Source organism: Apodemus sylvaticus, chromosome 13, assembly GCF_947179515.1.
Source record: "Apodemus sylvaticus chromosome 13, mApoSyl1.1, whole genome shotgun sequence".
Taxonomy (NCBI): Eukaryota; Metazoa; Chordata; class Mammalia; order Rodentia; family Muridae; genus Apodemus; species Apodemus sylvaticus.
This window is the reverse complement of record NC_067484.1, coordinates 53801320-53821957: the sequence shown is the minus strand read 5'-3', so window position 1 is coordinate 53821957 and position 20638 is coordinate 53801320. Positions and strand designations below refer to the sequence as shown.

General features: G+C 44.6%; 1 protein-coding gene across 2 annotated transcripts in view; it reads left to right on the top strand.

The window, feature by feature from the left end:
• The first annotated feature begins 212 nt into the window (after window positions 1–212).
• Window positions 213–20638, top strand: part of Dcp2 (decapping mRNA 2) — a 43046-nt gene continuing 22620 nt past the window's right edge. Inside the window, exons 1-4 of one of the 2 annotated variants that reach the window (XM_052155940.1) lie at window positions 213–484; window positions 14173–14324; window positions 17957–18084; window positions 18665–18763. In XM_052155940.1, coding sequence (XP_052011900.1) covers window positions 432–484; window positions 14173–14324; window positions 17957–18084; window positions 18665–18763 — 432 coding nt within the window. In that variant the 5' untranslated portion in view covers window positions 213–431. Of the gene's footprint in view, window positions 485–13855; window positions 14050–14172; window positions 14325–17956; window positions 18085–18664; window positions 18764–20638 lie in introns of those variants that run through there. The other variant, XM_052155941.1, reaches the window with a different exon arrangement.

The window sequence follows — 20638 nt, the reverse complement described above, 5'->3', positions numbered from 1 at the left end:
TGACAAAGCCTGAGATGCTGGGGCGCGTGTGTGAAAAAGAGGTGTCCTAGAATACGAGCTCAAAACTTCCCACTAGTATAATAGAAAGCGCACACGACACGCAGGCGCAAAAACATTCCGAGTGCACTCAGTCAAAGGCGGCGGGAAGTTGGTCTTTTGAGCAGGAACTGAGCAGCGTGAATACCGATTGGAACCCACGGACCAATAAACAAACGTCTCATTGGCGAAGCTCGCGCAGGCGCGAGTCCGCCTGCTTTACATTGGGCCTTTTACGCAGAGGGGGCGTGACTCCAGGGCTCCGCCCCTCGCCTCGGCCCAGCCTCGGGGTCCGGGCAGAGGGTTCCACTGTCCCTGGGCCCACACCTCTGTGTTTCTCTACGGTGCCGGCTGCGTGGAGCCGGGATGCGCTGCGCCTGCTGCGGGTCCTCATTATGGAGACCAAACGCCTGGAGATTCCCGGCAGCGTCCTGGATGATCTCTGCAGGTACTAGCGGTTCACCTTCGCCTCCGCCTTCCCTCAGCCTAGGGGCGGCCCCGACCTCTGTTCTCCCTCCCCATCCCCTCGGTTCCACTTTGCTCCTCAACCTCGGTTCTTCCTACCAATTCCCGGGTTCCACTTTACACCCCAGCCTCGCCTCTCCACCGGTCTTGGGTCTTAGCACGGAACCCGGTCCTCGGGTCTCCTTCCCTGTCCCCGGGCCCCTCTCTTCGCCCTGGCCTTGATTCTCCATTCCCGGGTACCGCTTTGCGTCCTCGGCCTCAGCTCTCCAGCATTCCCGGGTCCCGGTTTGCGCTCCTGGTCCCAGCTCTTCCCCCTTTCCCGGGTCCTTTGCGCCCCCAGCCTCTATTCTTCCCCATCCCTGGGTCAGGGCCTCTTTCTACCCCCGCCCCTGGTCCTTTGCAGCCCCGGCCTCAGCTCTGCAATTCCTTACTACCGCTTTTTCGCCCGGCTCTCCGGTGTCCGACGCCCATTCAGTTCCCCAAGTCTTTCGGTTTCTGTTTCTCTTCCTCCACCAAGGAGCACTGGAATACCTCATTTGTACTTCAGCTATTCTGCTTTTCCTGCAAGTGAATCTCCTTCGCCAAAACCTGAATTCCCTAGTGGATTTCTACCCAGTTCCTTCTTTGAGGTGTGTGGGACTTTTTTGTTTTTTGTTTTTCCTGCCTCTAACTTTAGCCTGTGGCTTTTTTCCTCCTCCTCCCTTCGCCTTTTCTCCACGTAGGTAGAATCCACTGTTCTAGTTGCAGTTATATGATCTCAGGTAACTGGATTAAGCTTTATAATCTGCATGTTCGCTCGTGGCATTTTCTGTTAAGAATTAATTATTCTTTCCAGAATTTCCTTGGATTTATCTTTGGAAACGAGAGGAAAAATCCAAGAGTTTCTTCCCTTTAATCTCTTGATTCTGATGACCAGTGGGTCATCAGTGATTTGCTTCGTTCTTGGTCATCAGTGATTTGCTTCGTTCTTGTCAACAACAATTGCAGCAGCCAAAAACATGTTCATGAAACTTCCTTCTTTGTCGAAGAAAAGTTCCTGGTATGGTGTTAGGAAGTTGTTGCTAGAGCATTTGGACTGTGAAATATTAAGATTGTGAATGTTGGTTCTGTATTCACTTTTAATCACTGAAATCTGTGCTTAAAAATGAAACTCAGAGTTTGCCACATTCAAGCTGTTTGCTTTTTAAAATATTTGCTTTATTTCTAATTATTGGAGGCGGGGGACTTGTGTGTAGGTATCTGCCCAGGCCGAAAGAGGACATCTGATACCTGAAATTGAAGTTAGAGTCCCTGGAAGTAGGTGCTAAATCTGAGTGTTTGTCTAGAGCCCCAGGCACTCTGAGTGATTTTAAGGAAAGAAATAGGCTTGTGAAGTTTTTACTGGTGTTTCCATCACGTGTATTAAAACAACTCTTTAATTGGTGCAGTGATTTCCCCCTTTCATCTGAACAAACAGATATGAGAGTTAATTTATACAGAGACACATCCTAATTTTGAAAACTCAAGATTTGAAACCGTCCTTTCCTCTACACCATGTGAGTGTAATGAAAAGTCGAGTCAAGTACTTTAAACATCACAGGCAATTTAAACATACACAGAGTACATACATGGGCTAATTGTACAGTTAACAAGCTCTTGGTATTATTTACTGTTCCCCAAGCACCTGCATGGTGGTTTGCAACAGTCCATAACTCCAGTTTAAGGGTATCTGATTTCCTCTTCTGAATGCTCTTGGCACCAGGCACTCACATGGTACACGTAATACATACATGCAAGCAAAACCACTTAGGTGCATAATTTTGATAAAAACAAAGACTTAAGGTTATAATTCTTTGGGGTTGGGAATTATACTTTTGACATATGGTAGATTCACAGGAATCTATGAAAGTTACAAGGAATTTATTTTCTGTAGTCACAAATTTGATAAGAAAATAACTCATTGCATATATGTGGGTAAATCACTAGAAGAATTTGAGGCTTCAATTTTCATCTTCTTTATGTTTCCCAGTTTTTTTATTTGTTTGTTTCCACAGATGCAAGTTTTATAATTAGAAAGATCAAGGAGTTTGTGGTGATGTGTGGGTTAATAAGGATGAAAGTTAAAAGAGAAAAGGATCCGATGACTTTCCGCTCTTCCACAGGCAGCTGCAGGGGTCTTCCTGGGAGTCTTCAGGCTAGTCTCTGTTACCTGGGGTTTCGTCATTTGAAGAAGTGATGTCAGCTGTTGTGATTGTAGCGTGTAGAGTAATTACATCCTGTTGTGCAGACAGCAGGTGAAGCGACCAAGTGTAAAAGTGCTTGGTTCCAGTGAGTGTTTAAGCTGCTTCCTTCCATTACATCTTACCACACACTGATCTTTTTAGCAGAAGTGATAAGTTCAGCTGTTAGGGCTAGATGCTTGATAAACTAGTTACTAAACCAGCTCACCATTTCCTTACACTACAGCTGTTGAAAGTATCGGTTTTCAAGTTATTTTGTCTCTCTTGATTTGTTTGTAGTTTTTTTTAATGTAAGCTCTCAAATAAATTATTATTAGAGGAAGTGGTGCTTATTATTGTGCATGTGTGAACGTTGCCACCACCCTTCCGCCTTTTACGTGGGTTTCTAGGATTTAACTCGGGTCCCCTCGCTGTCTCCCCAGTCCCAGTTGACTTTGTTGCACCATTAGATTTTGGTTCTCTAGTGCGGGTGCTTCTCAACCTTCCTAACGCACAGCCCTTCAGCTCACTCCCTTGTGTTGTGACTCCCAACATAAATGATCTTGTTCCTGTTTCATAAGTGTGATTTTGCTACTGTTAAGAATCAGAATTTGAACATCTGATATGTGACCCAAAAGAGGTTACAGCCCACAGGTTGAGAACTGTTGCCCAGCACATCCCTCTAATGCGTCCACAATTGGGGTCCTCCAATCCCCACTATTCCTATCCCATTTGATTCTTGAGTATATCTAAACCTCAATTGTGTGTGCTTTGTTGGATCTGTTTTTCCTATAAACTTCCCGTTGTGCTGAGCGAGGACTGTATGCAAAAGGTGTGAGGCCAAAGTAATTATCAGCCCAAAACAGACACAGACTTTTAATTTTATTCAAGAAAATTATACTGCAGAAGCAGAAATTGAATACACGAGTTTTTAGAGGAATCCACCCAAAAGGGGATCAGAATTGTTATGTAATAGTTAATCTTGGGTGTGCTGTTTGTGTAATGTCCATATTTAGGTTGATGCATGGATATTTTACAGTCTTATTGAGTATTAGAAGATTTTTGAGATAGAGTAGCCTGCCTGCTGGGCTGACCGTCCACTTCATGACATAGGGTGTCATGTGTGCTAGGTTGGCCTTCGTCATTATACTGCTAAAGATGGTGCTTGTATTCCCCTCCTGCTGTTTCCACCTCATTGGCATATGTGCTACCCTGCTTTAGTTATTTAGTATAAATTTTATAGCACTAGTTGTCTGTCTTATGACTGGCCATCTGAGATAAGGCACCATAGGTCCATACAAGTTAGACTCAGTTGCTTTTATAAGACCATCACAAGTCAGGCTCCAGGGAGTCAGCGCTCTCTCTCTCTCTCTCTCTCTCTCTCTCTCTCTCTCTCTCTCTCTCTCACCTGGTCTGGAATTGAGAGTTCTTATTTAGAGCTTTGTCACAGTTGTTAAAAGTGCATGCCTGTCTGTGAGATCTATATGATTTCTTAGCATTGAGGATATTTCGTTTTCTCTAACAGGAGGGTGAAGTTGCGTGATGTGCAAGTACCCCTGGGAAGGGAGATCTCGAGGCAGGAGGATGGCCGTAATGTAAATGAGAGCCTAGCTAAGAGTCCACTGTGGAACAAGACTGCACTCTCAGCTGCGGGCGTGAAAGCACGATAGCATGTGTTTATTATCAGCAATGAGAGCGTTAGGGGTGATGGGTCCAGGGCCTTTGGAGCTGGTGTAGGGAAGGTAGCTGTGTGTATGGGCTGGAAGTAGGGGTTCTTTATGAGAACAGTTCGTAAAGGTAGCATAATGGCAGAAGTGAGCCTGGGGAGGGCTTGGAGAGGGCAAGCTCGGTGGTTAAGAGCACTTGCTGCCCTTCCAGAAGACCCTGGTTAAATTCTCAGTACCCACATGGCCACTAACAACTAGCTGTAACGAGAGATCCAGGGAATCCGATGCCATCTCCTGACATCTATGAGCACTGCATGAATGTGCACAGGCATATGTGCAGGTAAAAGTGCCTGACCATGCACAAAACTGCCAAGTTCCAGAGTCCATAGCCCACCAGTAAGAGACTCTGTATCAAGAAATAAGGTAAAAAGCTGGGTGTGGTGGGCACATCTTTAATCCCAGCATTTGGGAGTTAGTGGCCAGCCAGAGTTCATAGACCCTGTCTCACAACACAACAGAAAGGAAGAAGGTGACACTTGATGTCAGCCTCTGCCCTGGACACACACCTGTGCCCATACACAGAGTGGCATCATAAGATGGCTTCAGGAAGGCGGATAGGAAGTATGACGGCAGTGATTGTGAAGATGAGAACGGAAAAAAAAATTCCCAGTAGGATAGCCCAGTGATGTTTGAGATGAATGAATGGTGACTTTTGGTCCAGACGGTCTAAGAAGTTCTTCTGAGGGAACATGCTGAAGATGAATGTCCTGTCCTACACTGGCTTGGGTCTTAGAGAATGTTTAGGGATGACAGGTGAAAACTTGTAAAATTATATCACCGAATTCAGAAAGATGGGAGAATGGATCCTGGCTACTCATCGCGGTCTAGAAGTAATTGAAGCTACAGGTTTACCTAGGCTTGGCTGAAAGAGAAGACAGAGATCTCCAGGGGGGCTCCTAGTATTTGGTAGTTTATGAGCTTCTGGGATGTTGGGTTGGGGAGATAGTGATAGGCTCTGTTGCTTGACTGCAGTTGGACACGGGAGCAGGACTTGATAAAATCCGGTCTATATAGGTTCCAGTGGGCTTTTACCCTGTGAAAATGGTTTAAACTAAACTAATTCTCCATGGTAATGTGAGGCAGGAACCTCCAAAAGGTGGTGAGTTTTGCTTCTGTCCATGTCCTGGTGGCCTGGATTGCCTGTGGCATAGCATACTCACTATGAGCTTGAAGGTCTGGTAAGCTCACAGGGAAGGAGTTTTAAGGTGCAGAAGTGGGTTTGAATGTAATGTGGCATCTGAGTAGTGTGGACTAAGACTGTTAGTCTCCAGTTGGAGTTTAGTGAGACTGGGAGTAGCCCTTCCAGTCTTCATAGCGGCCCTGGAGGTAATACTTAACGTAGAGTTTTATTCACTCCCTGAGTGAAAAGAACATGAAAGACCGGCCAAGCTACTACCAGCTACCAGACTATAGTGATCTCGGAAGCCAGAGCAAGGGATGGTGTGTTCCCTGAGGGCAGTGGTGACCTCTGAGGCCCCTTAATTTTACTGGAGAATGCCTCTCTCCCTCCAGTGATGGCACACAGTAGAGGTAGAGAGTCGCTTATCTGGAGGCATGTAAGTGAGACTCTTCCTAGTCTTCTTGCACAGGGGTCCTCTGCTGGGTAAGCAGTAGAAGGGAAGGAAGACAGAAGATTCTCAAGATTGGCCTGACAACAGGTAGGAGCAGCTTTAGAAATGAACATCAAAACCTCTGTGTGCCTGTGAGGAGAGCCTGGGAGGTTGGAGTGATGCTGACTTCAGTGTGGGGCTTGCTGAAATGTTAAGACCCTTCCATTGGGAAGATTCAGGAAACGGACTTATTTTCTGGGCTTTGAAACCATCCGTTTATGATGGAGTGGAGGTGGCAGAGGGCAGGCGATTGAGAGCTAACTTGAAATGGCACAACTCTTTAAACTCTCAAAACCTGTCCCCAGCAACATACTTCTTCTAGCAAGGACACACCAAATCTCCTTAAACTCTACCATGTATTAAATATCTGAACCCATGGAGGACATTTTCATTTAGGCCACCACAGCACATATAATCATCATATTTGGGGCAGTAAGTGGCCTGTTTCTCTCCAGATTATTGTATGTCCCTGTTCTTGTGTGGAGAGCATAAGCTAAATTATGTAAATATTGTCATTCCTGCCCCAGCTGCAAACCCTGGTGAGACCAATTAGTTCTGTCTTTGAGGCTAATGTGGATTTACCCAGAGAGCTCCTGTGACCTATGTTTTCCTGAGGCACACTGTCACAAAGCCTGAAAATCTGTGTCCTATCTGAACCAGGTAGGCCCTGGTTGGGAATGTGGAGAACCCTGTGGATCAGGTCCAGCACCACAGGTAGGGTCTTTTGCTCCAGAGACACCCCGGGGTTAGGATGTAGTACTAAGGTGGCAGAATTTCCAGTTTAGCAGAGTTTTGTAGTCTACTCTGAGACATTGAAGAGTCTGGAACTTGTCTGCTCTGTTACATGAGACCTAATGCTGGGCCAATAGGAACTGAAAGCTTAACTCCAGGATCTTCTAGAGATAACATGGAATCATTCTCTGTCCAGGGTTAGAGGCTTTCCACCAAGACCCACAGTTATCAGTGCACCAAGGCAGGGGGATTCTCCCATGCCCCCAGATGTAATGACTTGAAAAACAACTGGATTCTTGGAGGGCCCCTAAAGTCACAGCACTGAATTAAAATTCTTGCCACCACTTCTTTAACTCTTATACATAGAAGAAAAGGTTTTAGTACGAATATAAAGAACCAATGTCGGGTTAAGTGTTTAAGGAGGTGTAGTGCCCACATAATTTCAGAGATCATATCTAATGGCTCCTTCTCTGTCTCCTCTTAGTCTCATAGGGGGTAGGTCTAGCTATTAGTTGGAACTGAGCATTGCAGAATTCTTCAAAATTGTGTCAAACCTAAAAAGGGTTTTAATACTTTTGTAAGTGAGGTCCCCATAGTTAAAATGAGATCCTTGTGGTACTAGAAAGGTTCCTTGTACGTGAGAGTAGTCTAATTCCTAGAAGCCGCACCTCATATGGGGAAGATTGGAGCCTGTTGAGAAACCTTAGAGTTACAGAAGGCTAGTTTTTGAAGAATCAGACACTGTTTTGCTCTCACATGAGTATGTCAGGGTTACAGATGAATTGATTATCTTTGGCAGGGCACTCAGATCTTTGAATAGGGACTATCTGAAAGGTCCCTAAAGCTAAAACTCTAGTATGCTGCCAAGGAATCTGAGCAGGAAGGGGTCCTGAGATTGGAGGTAGCCAGACATTGTCATTGTCAGGAGGGCATTGTCTGGAAGAGGGAGTAAGATTGGGAACTGCTATGCAGATTAGGAGCACAGTGCTTTCTCCGGTTTAACTGTAGTATATAGCATGAGGTCTTTGGATGGAAGCTGGCCTTCTGCGGTGAGGAGGAGAGGGATATTCTCAGGTCCCATGGTTTTCCACTTTGTAGGTTGGATATGGCTCTAGGGAAAGCTTACACCTCAGCAGCTTTGAGCAGTCCTGGCTGAAATGCCCCGCCTGAGCACAGCAGTGGCAGCAAAGAGTCCTTCATCTGAGCTGTTAGGTCCCTTACCCGGCGGCGGCGGCTGCATGAGGCCCTAGGACTTGGTGAGAATGGCAGGAAATGTGGAGTTGCGTCTGTTGTCCACTGAGCTTGCTGTTTCTCTGTGTGCCTCCCAGTTTGGCCTTTGTGACTCTCAGTCTCCCGGTCATTGCAGCCTTTGGAGGCCCTGGTCTAGCGCATGATGCTTTTGTCAGGTATCCAGAGAGCCTGGGTGTGTAAGATGTACATCCAGCAAGGTTTGGCTTCCTACTTGGTCCAGATGGCTGCATGGTTTCAGCCAACCTAGAATACCAGCGAGCACTAGTCTGAGGAGCTTCCTGTGCTGTTTTCCACAGTCGGTGGTAGTTAACAGTCGTGATAACTGCCGTTTTCATTCTCTGATAATCTCTTCGTGACTCATTGCTCCAATTTTCCTACATCACTAGCTTCATAGGATTAATGCCCCTCCACATCAGATACAGCAAAGGAGGTGAAAGGCTCTTCAGCTCAGGTACTTATTAAAGTCCAGGTATGGGACTTGTGATATGTGTAACATGTGGTTGTGATGATGTAGATGTCTTGCCTGATGAGGTCAGAAGCTACTGAACGCTTCAGTGTCTCTAACGAAGCACCAGAGACAATCCTGGCTAAACAGACCTAGTTCAGATTGTACTGGGGACAGGTCAGACATTGGAAAGAGGGCATGTACCCAGATGGTAACAAGATTCCCATGAGTCAGCCAACTTGCAAAGGGAAAGGGTGTTCTCTAAGGGATAGGGGATGGCTTTTAGTTCTTTGCTAAGTTCTCTGCGTGAAGCTTGTAAAGCAAGCATGAGGTTGTGTGTGGGTAAGGAGGAGGAGTTGGGAAGAGCACAGTGGTTGAAAGGAAGGAGGAGGAGTAGATGGAGCAGGGGAGTGAGCAGGGGCTTGCATGCTACGGAGACATCATTAATGATGCTCTTATCTAGTTCAGGGCCCAGCCTAGGGAATACTGCCACTTACGTGGGCTGGGCTAGTGAATAATCAAGGCACTCTCCCTCAGACATGCTTACAGGCCAACTTGATCTAGATAGTTCATCAACTGAGGCTTTTCTCCCAGGTGGGTCTAGGTTGTCGCTTTGACAGTTAGAGCCAGCCTTCCACTCTGATACGCCTGTGTAAAGAACACACAGCTCGCTCAGTAAGCTGCACGCCTAGATTGGGCAGCTTTACCACTACACGATTCCATTTCCCAGCTCTGAGATCCCTTGCTACTTGTGGTTTCTCCAGGCCATGTGGTTCTGCTCCATCTTCCTTCCAAATTCCGCTTCCTGTTTTCTCCGTCTCATCTCCCTCTCTTCCTTCCCCTCTCTCCCTCTCTAAAACCTCCAGCCCCACCTTTCCCTCTAGTGCCCAATCACAGGCTCCAGCCTTTATTTAACCAGTTCAAATGGGGAGAAGGTTCATGTGACATCACCTGAGTATATGATCCACTCCTCTTCGGGGCAGCCCCTCTTGAGCAAGCAGAATTAACCTCAAAATACAAATAACACCAGGACAATCCGCAAGAGTACAGAGCTGAGCAGAGAGGAGCCAGGTTAATGCACGAGAATCTAACCTGGTAAAGCCCACGGTTTTCCTCTCAGCCAAGAGCCCATGTCAAGGCCAATGAAGCTTGGTTTAAGAATTCTAGTCCCAAATTATGACAGAATAAATCTACTCATTGAATACAATTTAGCTCAGTAGGCCAGTATGTGTGCAGATTTGTCACGTGTGGAGAGTGATGTTCCCAGAAGGCAAAGTGCTTTGTCCTTCGGTTTCCTGTCTTGGTCAGGTTCCTGCTGAGGTAAACCTTCCTACAGGGGCCCTGAAAGGGGCCTTGTTCTCTTGCCTCTGAGAGATGGCAGTTACAAGAACAGCCATGCCTGACCTCATTTGCATGGTTGCCGATTGCACAGTGAGTCACAAAATTTGTTTTCTCATTCCTGTGACAAAACACCTGCCAAAAGGAAGGATTTATTCTGCCTTAAAAGTGTGCAGGTGTGTGAAGGTCCAGCCCAACGTAGTAGGGCAGCCTGAGGCTGGCCGTGGTGGACCTGCAATCCAAAAGCTCACTGCTAAGTGCTGGTACTCATCCTGCTTTCTCTCTTTTTAGTCAGTCTAGGACTGAGCACCTCACTTAACCTAGATAGAGCCAGCATCACTCGGGTGTTCAGGGCTTCGTCTCCATGGTGATTTTAGATCTTAGAGAGTTAAGTCTCGTCAACCAAGAGAAGGTAGTTCTAAAGCAGCGCACAAGTCCCATTGTCTCACGAGGGCAGTCCTTTTGTTACTGCCCTTGCCTCCTTTGCCCTGGCTGTATGCAGTACACTTAATTTTTTGTGCTCTGGTCTGAAGGGTGAATGCTTTCACCTAATCCCCAACTCCAGTCACTCACAGGTGTCTTGTTAACTCACATACAGCCGGACTCTCTTGAGAACCCTATACCCTGCCTGGCATAGATATTTGTTTCTTTTCTTGAGAAATTGAGGTCTCTTCTGTGCTTAAATCTAAAGTTTATACTATGTGTAACATACTGTATATATTAACCCTACTGTACTCTTCCTATATAAAGAATATACTATCCATTACTTCTGATTAATAAATTCACTAACTTTGCTTTACTCTGGTTAGTCATGAAGTTTTTTTCTGTGATGTAGTCAAGGCCCCAACTCTTGAGCTGTGAGCTATAGGGTGCTGTCCTCGGGCCCAAGGCTATGTCTGTTTTCAGCCTTCCAGCCATTGATGCTGTGACAAGAACTGAGTGGAGAGACTGAGACTAGGGTGATGGTTGTAATTAACTGTGAGAGAAAAGACAGTGGAGGAAGCAATTGCAGGCCACCTTGGTGTGGGCCTAAATTGTGTTTTCTGACTTTAGTGTAAAAACAGCATGGTGATCTGTCAGAAGCGAATGGACTTTTAAAGGTCCTTATGTGGCTTCAGTTAGTGTTGTAGAATCGGTTGACACTGTTGAGTGGCACAGACCAGGTGAGAGGTGGGCTCTCAGGCGGAGGGGGGGGGAGTGGCCTTTCTGGTTTGAAGCTGTGCTCCTTGCCTGACAGCACCCAGATGAAAGTCCCAGAAGACTAATTAGTAAATGTACACTCGTTTACATAGAAGGAGGGGCTTCCTCACTTCTCATTTCCTTGTCCTTGAAACTAGCCTTTGACAGTTGGGCTCTGCTGTCTCCTGGTTTCTAGGAAGTTCAGAAAACAGTGCGGTATAGATTGGGTGTTTCCATTTCGTGCATTCAGGATGCTTAGTTGGGGACTAGTACAGAAGTTGAGCTGCAAACAGTGGTCTCCTGTAGCCTTTGTTTATTAGCAGTCTCCTGGGAGTAACACACACACACACACACACACACACACACGTTTCAGGGACATTTGTCAGTATCTGGAGGTGGTTTGGTTGTGGCAGCTTGGCAGGTAGTATACTCAGAGTGTAGAAATGGAGCTGAACACCCTGCTTTTTGCCCTGTGTAAGGCCACTCCTCTTGTTAGATCTGCCTGCTTTGAAAGATCAGCAGTGCCAGTGGTGGTGGCACACACCTTTAATCCCTCACTCTGGAGGCTGAGGCAGGCAGGTAGATCTAAGTTTGAGGTCAGATTGATTTACAAAACAAACCACAGGCCAACCTGGGCTACATGGTGAGACCCTTGTTTTGTTGAGAGAAACGGGACAAGAAAACAGCATGGCCTAGGACGGGTGGAGTGTGTTGATTTCTCTTCTGTGGAAGCTGTTTTGAAAAGGCCCAAACCTAGAAAAGAGACAGCAGCTTGTTTTACACAGAGGAGACTAGGCAGGCAGGAGGTATAGTTTCTAGTGCACCTTTCTGTGCCACCTAGTGGCCAATCTGGGATTTGGCCAGAGATTTTTCTCAGTTCACTGAAAGATTATAACTGGCTACTCAGAGTCTAATCTGAGTGTGTGCAGAATAAAACTCATACACAGTTTTATGGGCGCATTTCCTTGGAATTCTCCTCCCCTACTTCTGTATTCCTGGGCAGTCCTATGTATGAGCTGAGCTTTGGAAGGACCTTAACCCTGTCTGTCAGACTCTGTGGCCCAGGAAGAGACTTCTGGAGCTTGCCCTCTGACGTCCCCAGTTGCAGCAGGGTATACTGAGGCGTGCGGGTGTGTGACTCTGTTTTGATCTTGATCTTTTCCCTCCTACCACGTGTATTTACTTTCAAGAAGAATCATCTAAAATAAGTTATTCCATCTATTCTGTCCAGGTTCTGTGGCTGTCTGTTAGGACAGGGATCAGCCTAAACATTTAAAAGGTAAATTACAACTGTCAGTGTATTGTATATCATCACTGTGCAAATTTGGATATTTCGTGAGTCGGGGAGAGCATAAGCATGCTCAGAGGAGACTAGTGCACTGGTGTGGTGAATGAAGGTAGTGTTTCTGAGTCCCTGGGGATGAGTGTGAGGTAGACCAGCAGAGGTGACGGCAGACAGAATAGACAGGCACACGTCATGGGGTCTAAGAACAAGGTCGCCTTCCACAGAAAGAGCCTCTTTCAGCTTATATCGATCTATCTTATGTTTGTGTTGTGGCTGATTTATTTGGACACTGGTGACACTGATGTAAAAATTTTAGAATATTTTCTTTCAATCTGATTTGAAATTTGAGAACAGAAATAAAAACCAGTTGGCACCGCAGCAAATAAATAATGCAATATGACTAATTAGTTGAGTAGTAGCTCTCTTCAAAAAAAATTAACCAAAAGGCCAGAGCATTTATTTCATTTAGTTGAATTTGCTTCTAATGCTTGAAGGACAAAGTTCCTAAAAAGCTCATCTGAGAAAGAAGCAATCAGTATTTCACACCTACGGCATTCACACTCATGCACCCACGCACCTCACTAAGATAAGATAGCTCTCATCGTCATCCCCTCTAGAGCCACTGTGTGCTCCTGTATAAAAAGTGCACATACACAAATATGTTTTCCTCCTTTCTCAGTGAGTTTTAAAAAGTCAGTTTGGAGTTTTAGAAAGCATTTGGAAGTTGGTGTAGTAGGTCAAGGCTCTGGGTGTGCTCTTTGGGAAATCTAATGTGTTGAAGAGAACCCATAGTGCCTGTTTCTTCCTCCCACAGTTGTCTCATGTGTGTTCATATCTGGGGACTAGAGGATATCAGGCACTGTTGCTGGATTATAATGATGCTTGAGTATTCTTGGACTTCAGAAGAAATCCCAGTAGTTTCCTTGCTTGCTTTAATTTGCTAGGAAGCTCTTATTTCTGCATTTGGGAACAGTAACTATACAGTTCTTCAAAAAATTCTCTAAAAGTGCTCTGTTTTGAGCCAGTTTCATGCCCACAGCCTGCTGCCTCAGTCTTCCTAGTGGTGGGAGCACAGGCACTGCACCACCACACACAGTTCTCACTCTTCCCAGCTGCGCTCATCTGATTCTGTCAGAACTGCTCCATTGCTGTAGTTGATTAATTGGTGAATATGCTCTAGTCTTCCTGGTGGTGGAGTTCCTCGATACCACCCCAATTTTGTGTATTCTCCAGTGAAAGACACACACATGCAACCTTCTATTTTAATTAATATGTCTTAACCAGCTCAATGGCTGGGCCACTCCCAGACTTCCACGTTGCTAGCGCTTCCCCTCCCATACTCCTGAGTTATTAAGTTCTATATTCCATCTTTGCTACCTTAGACCCTATGGTGACATAGTGCTCTTCCTGACTCTCACATGATTGGTATATATACTCCTGAGTTATTATTAAAATATGTATTCCGTCCTTGCTACCTTAGACTTTGTGGCGACATGGTGCTCTTCCTGGCTCCTACATGATTGGTACGATTTCACTTTTGCTGCTTTCAAGCCTGAATCTTACCCATTCTCCATGACAATCCCTTTTCCTCACAACCCCACCCTCTCACCCCCTGTGTTTCTTGCCCAAGAATCCTAAAAGTCCGAGTCTCTCTCCTTCCCCAGCCAGTGGTCCCTAGCTACTTTATTTACTGAACAAAGCCAACTGGGGACAGGAACCCGTGGTGCCTTTACATGCAGATATACCAACTGCCATTGATGTTTGGGAACCCAATTAACATAATGTAAGTGATTGACCAGATCCACAGCACTCTTCCTGCTCTCCTCCTAGTTGATGGGTGGGGTGAGGAAGTAACTATATTAAACTGTAATAGTTTGTAATTTCTGCATGTTTTTGTCTTTGGCAGCCGATTTATTTTGCATATTCCCAGTGAGGAACGAGACAATGCAATCCGAGTGTGCTTCCAGATTGAGCTCGCCCATTGGTTTTACCTGGATTTCTACATGCAGAACACACCAGGATTACCTCAGTGCGGGATAAGAGACTTTGCCAAAGCTGATATCCTTTTTGTTGCTACAGTGATTGTCTTCCATTCTTCCTAATAAAACACTTTCACACAAACTTCCATTTTGTTTTTCTTTGAGTGTCTGTGACTTCTGGATAACACGTAATGAACTAGACCTGTGGGGCAGTTTGGCTGTGCTCTGATTTTTCACAGTAGTGGAGTGTATAGCGATGAGGGGTGAAAGAGCTAGGCTATTTCTGGGACAGTTCTGATTGTTGCTTCACCCCGAGTATGTCATTAACCACGTGATCAGATCAAAGGAGCTCTTCTTCCTTTAAAGTTTCTTCCTATAAAGGACGCAGTTGAGTTATATGTAGTAGCTTATCCAGTTCATGTCAGCTCTTGCAGCAGAGGCAGGAGGATGCCTGAGTTTAGAAGGATGGCCTAGTACACAGACCAAGCTCGAGGACTGCCAGGGCCACACAGGAATGCCCTGTCTCAAAAAGGAGCAGACCAAGAAAAGACAGCTTGGTTTAATGTAATAGTTATAAATGTCTAAAATTATAAAACTGTCTATATAGCAAAACAAGGGGGGAGGGCGGTTGTTGTATTAAATGTTCTTAGAATTTAGAAGTAAGATAGAAAGACTTAAAGCATTTTTTTCGAGACAGGGTTTCTCTGTATAGCCTTGGCTGTCCTGGAACTCACTCTGTAGAGTTGAGGCCTCGAACTCAGAAATCTGCCTGCCTCTGCCTCCCAGAGTGCTAGGATTACAGGTGTGCGCCACCACCGCCTAGCTGACTTAAAGCATTTCTAAAGAAGACAGAGTTTCCTGTATAGGCACAAGCAGGGGGTGGGAGGTGTAGACTTGTGGAGTTGGAAAGTTATGTAGAGTTCAGAAATAAAACTAGTTTGTGCCAAGCAGGGGATTCTTGTAGGGCCACATTGGAAGTGGTGGAAGAACCCATGGTGGGGGAGGGGCTCTGGGGTGATTTAACTTATTTGGTAGATACCACCTTTCATACCTATGTGTTAGAGCAGTGCCTTAGAGCAGGTACAAATGACCCAAAATACCAAGGGATTCCTGGGGCTCCATAGAAATTGGGTAGTAACTGTGGTGGAGACTTTAGCATGGCCAGCAAAGCTAACGGTTCATCATGTGAAAATGATACCCAAGATGTGTTTGGCTGGTTACCTGAGCCGTAGGCAAGCACTGGTACATAAGACAGGAGTAGGGATCTGACCCATGGTCATAGGATCCAGAAAAAACAACAGTCAAGTGTGTAGGACGCTTGATTGAATAGATGTGTAGAAGTTGGTGATGAGTCCAAGGGAAAGAGGATCAGACTGAATACTACTTTTGATAAAGGCTTAGTGGCTAGTTCTGTCCAGAAAAAAAGACCTTGAGTTATAATCTAGTTGTGGAAATCCTTTGTGTTGGTCGTCTTGTATAGACTTACAGTTTTTCCAACAGCTGTATATTCTTAGGTTTCTGAATAAGAATTTGCTTAAGTACGTGTGAGTTTTAAGCTTAACCTTAGTATTGTTACAGATACCAAAGCCTTTATACAGATTTGTTTTTTACTCTTGTTATATGGAGAAGGAACCTTTATTTAGAAGGAACTTGGCTTTGATAACTAACTAAATGGTTACTGTGTGCCAGGCATTTTGCAGTGATCAAGGTAGGCTTAACATTGAGGCTCATAGGAGACGAAGGAAAATGCTCTGGCAATTCAGGGTGATGGAGTACCACGGTCAGAACAGAGGAGACCCATTCCAGACTCCCCCGAGACCCACCCCTGGCCTGGCGGGTGGAGATGGTGAAGTTATTAAGTCTCTTGTGCTCCCGGTTGCTTTCTTTATTTAATAAATAAGTGAATGGTGCCTAATCAAAGAGTTAAGTTTAGAAATCAGGCCTCTTGTACATGGTAATTGTTTAGGATAGATCCATTATCTAGGAAAGAACCAGTAAGTGTTAATAATCGTGAAAAACATTTTGAAGTTAGATAGACATCTACCTTAAAAATCATTTTGGAAGAAAAACTTCAGAGTGGAAAAAGATGTTTTAGAGTAAATGGGAAAGAATAAGATGTTGGCATGTGTCTCAGCTGAGCTGTGTGGGGACCTGGGGCTTGTTCAAAAAAAGCCTTAGATTGCCTTGGGATTTTTTGTTTTCTTTGTGTTGGGTTTTGTTTTTGTTAAACTCTTTATTGGGACAGGGAGTCAACTTACAGAGAAGGAAAATGAATGTTTTTTTGTTTTTAATTAGATGACCTTACAACAGTTTTATTGACTGTAGAGAGTCAGACTTTTGTCGAGTTGTGACTTCAGTATCTTGGTCTCTGAAGAACCACAGGTGTTCATGAGATGGCTAATGTATCTGGACTTAGGAAATAATCATATGGTGACTGACTATGTGTTTGTCTTTTAGCTATGATGTCAGATGATAGACCTCTTTGGATTCATAGAGGGCCTTTTTACTTCTTACTCAACCATAAAACTAAACTTTAAAATATGTAATAGAGCTCATAAAATTATATTTATGAGATGAATTAAATATGGCTTCATTTTTGTCCACACTTCTTGTCATTGTTAATGATAGTATCGGGTTTCTGCTCCATCTGCTGTACAATCTTCCCTTTTCTTATCATTTTACACTAAAATATTGTTTATGTATTTGGCACCTGCTGTTATTACCTGCAGGGGTTAAACTAGCTAGTCTCCTCATCGCAGCCTGAGATTTACTGATAGTATTCATGTGCTGTCGTCGTCCACAATTGAGATATATCCATGTCACATGCTTATAGAGTTAACATCAGAATAAAAACAATATGCAAGTTTGTAAGGGCTTGAGAACCATTGCAAAGGTCCTCAGATTGAGAACCTGTCATAAGCTAATGGTTTCTACACATGCATCTTCCTCTGTTTCAGTGATGGGTCCCTTGACGGCGTGGGGACTCAAAAGACCTAAAATCGTAGAGTTTGTTTTTGTCCATAAGTTTGTTCTTTAATATTTTACACTGTTTTCTTTCTTAGCTACATCCTTTATTTCTTGTGAAACTGACACCCAGGTTTTCTTTCATAAGCTTCGGTTAGGCTCACCTCTAATGTTAAGGGTTAGAAGTGAATTCATGTTTGTACGTGGCAAAGAACTGGAGTGTGTACAGTATCCCTCACTTCCTTCCCGGGGTTCTAGCATGTTAACTCTATGTGCCCAGTGGCTTGGTAGACTAGGCTGACTCTTGTGGATCTGACCCAGGGATGAGCACTGAGTCAGAGCTCCTGCATTCCTGTTTAACTCGGGAACCTAGCACTGATGATCTGTCAGATAGCTTGCTTTGTGTCTAGGTTACATCCAGAGGTTAGTGCTATACTCAGTAAAATGAGTGTGCTTGGGGCAACCTAAATACGCTGCAGTCTTGAGTGATTTCATATTGATTTTTAAATAGCTCTGTTTCTACATGTAATTTTGTGGGGTTTTTTGTTTGTTTTTAATTTCTGTGTCAGTATTTGTGTATGGGTGTCTGTAGAAGGGCAGAGGAGGGGATCCCCTGTGGCTGGAGTTACACAGCTGTGAGCCACGTGTGGGCACTGGGAACTGGTCTCTGGCTCTCAGACCCTGAGCGTTGCCCCAGCCCCTCCCCTGTGTTAAGGTAAATGGTAGTTTCCTTAACATTATTCATACTTTTCAGTCACTGTCCGTTTCTGCTGCCTCAAGGGGAAGATGTGGAAAAAATTTTGGATGAATGGAAGGAATATAAAATGGGAGTTCCAACTTACGGTGCAATTATTCTCGATGAGACACTGGAGAATGTGAGTGGACTAGAAGAAACGATTTGTAAAGCAGGGGTGGCTGATGTACCTTGTTGACAGAATGTTTTATGTAATGTTCTAAATTGAGGTTTTAAAATGCCTTTAGGTTCCTATTGTTAAAGAGCTATATTTTGGATGCTTTGCCTGCATTCTGTATCTCCCCCCTTTATCTATCTATCTATCTATCTATCTATTTACGTTCCGAGTGCAGCCCCGCCTCCTTCCAGTTCTTCCAGTCCCTCTCCCTCATAGGCACCCCCTCTCCCCTCCCTGTCCATCTCCGAGAAGGATGCAGAGGTCTCCCCTGGGTACCAGTGCATTCTATATCTTAAAATTTTGTACTTGTTATGGCTTAATGTAAAGATGAGTCCTTTCTTTGTTGAAACAGTATGTTTTAAATACACAAGGTATGTTTCTTCACGGTGTATTTGTGTTCTTGGAAGATATTTAGAACAAACTCTGTACACAGCTTATTGGTAAACAATTGCCATAAATACAGAAAAAAAATGCCTTTTGGGGGATGGAATGTGGGGAAGTAGGTCTCTTTGCTTTTTGGTTTTGAATTTCTGCTTGATCACAGGTACTGCTGGTTCAGGGGTACCTGGCAAAGTCAGGCTGGGGATTTCCCAAAGGAAAAGTAAATAAAGAAGAAGCGCCTCACGACTGTGCGGCTAGAGAGGTGAGTGCCTGCACTTGGGGCTTAACTTCCGCTGGTAGCTTTCGAAGTCTTAGGTCTGCACATATCTACCCTTTTCGACTCTGGAGAAAGTTCAGCCTTTTTTCAAAAGTTGAATACATAGTTTAAGAGACAGCCTTTGGGCTGGACAGATGGTTCAGATCACTGATTGCTCTTTCAGAAACCTGGGTCTGACTTCCTGCACCTACTTGCTGGCCTTTTTAACTCCAGCCCAAGGGATCTGATGCCCTCTGCTGGCCGCCCTCGGTACTGAGCATGCAGGTGTTGCACAGATATGTAGGCAAAGCACTCATACACATGCACATGTGATTAAGGTGCCATACCCCCCACGTCTTTCTGTCTCCACCTCTCTCTTTGATTTTTGGGGCCATTTGTCCTCACTTTAATTTTAAAGCCTCTCTCTGACTCTGTTCTTTATAATGGTGCCTTTCCATTTGTTTGTTTTTGCTTTAAAATTGGGTTTCTTTTTTGGAAAATATTTCAACTTCTATATTCTTTATTCCCTTTTTTTCTATTTTATAGTCCAGAAAAAATTAACCATCTGGATTTTTTTCTAAGAAATTTACTTTTTTCTCCTCAAAACCCATTCTAGCTTTATACTTGGCCTATCAGATAAGGTTTTTAAAGTCCTCCCCCACCCCCAGCTTCACTGTCAAAGGACGGGGACTTATTCCTTGTCTTCTGAATTTGATTATTTCCAAAATTTTACTCAAACCATTCCTGCCCAAACCACCCCTGCCAATCCAAACCCGGTGTGGCTCCTGGGGTTGCAGGTGGCGCCAGTGCTTGTTGATGTGGTGAACCTAGGGGCTCAAAGCATGGCTGGAGCCAGGGGCTGTTTAAACTTCAGAGGTCCGCTCACGCCTTCTTAGCAGCCAAATCTCCTTCCTGCAGACTAGCACCGTGGGGGTGGCCAAGCGCTTTGCTGAGGGCATCCCAGGTTTAAACCAAAACAGAATCTGAGCCAGGTTCAGAGGATCCTTTTCTGAAGCTCCACTGCCTGTATAAGTCCTGCACTATAAGGACTGGCATTCTCTGTAAAGTGAAATTCAGAGTGAGTGATTTCTCCTTTATGTTATTTAAAATTTCATTTACTGGTTAGCTCTAGTCCATAATAGTCTCTGAAGTTAAACAGCAACTGTTGTTGATCATTTTTGGTTTTAACATACGATAGTCTGCGATTAGCTCTTTGTCCTACACCATATTATACCTGACCCCTGAAGTTTGTTCTCGTTTAGTCTGTTTATGTACAAGCCTGGCTACTTTGAACAAGCCATTTAACCACTCATATGTTTTAAGGAGAGTTGCTTTTAAGAACTTCATATCCAAAAGAAACATCTTTGAGGGGAAGATGGCAGAAATGTGATTTTGAGGTGTTTTTGAGGTGTTTTTGAGGTGGTCTGTTTGATACAGTGGTATTTATTGTCTGGTTTTAGTTTGGGAATAGCTTATTAGTAAAGAAGTTACAGTTCTTAAAAGCCACCATGGCGTCTGGGATTTACCTCATCGTGTAAGGTTCCTGCTGCTGTTCTCCCCAGGAGGAGAACAGAGTTTGGAGTATGTACCCAGCTTTAGTGTACATGCTGGCAGTGTCAGTTCAAGAAACAGAATCTCATCTTCTGCAGGGAAGTATCTGCAGCTAGAGGTCATCATAGTAAGACAGACCCGGAAAGGCAAATGCATTTTTTCCTCCTTTGGGAACCCTAGACATCATGTTGATCCATTAAACCAGGTATATATGTGGGTCATAAAAAATGTGAGGTTCTGGGAATGACTGGAAATGCCAAAGGAAGCTGGGGAGGAAAGGGAGGAGCAGGTGGTTAGTGTGGTCGGAGAGCACTTGTGGACGGAAGCTGT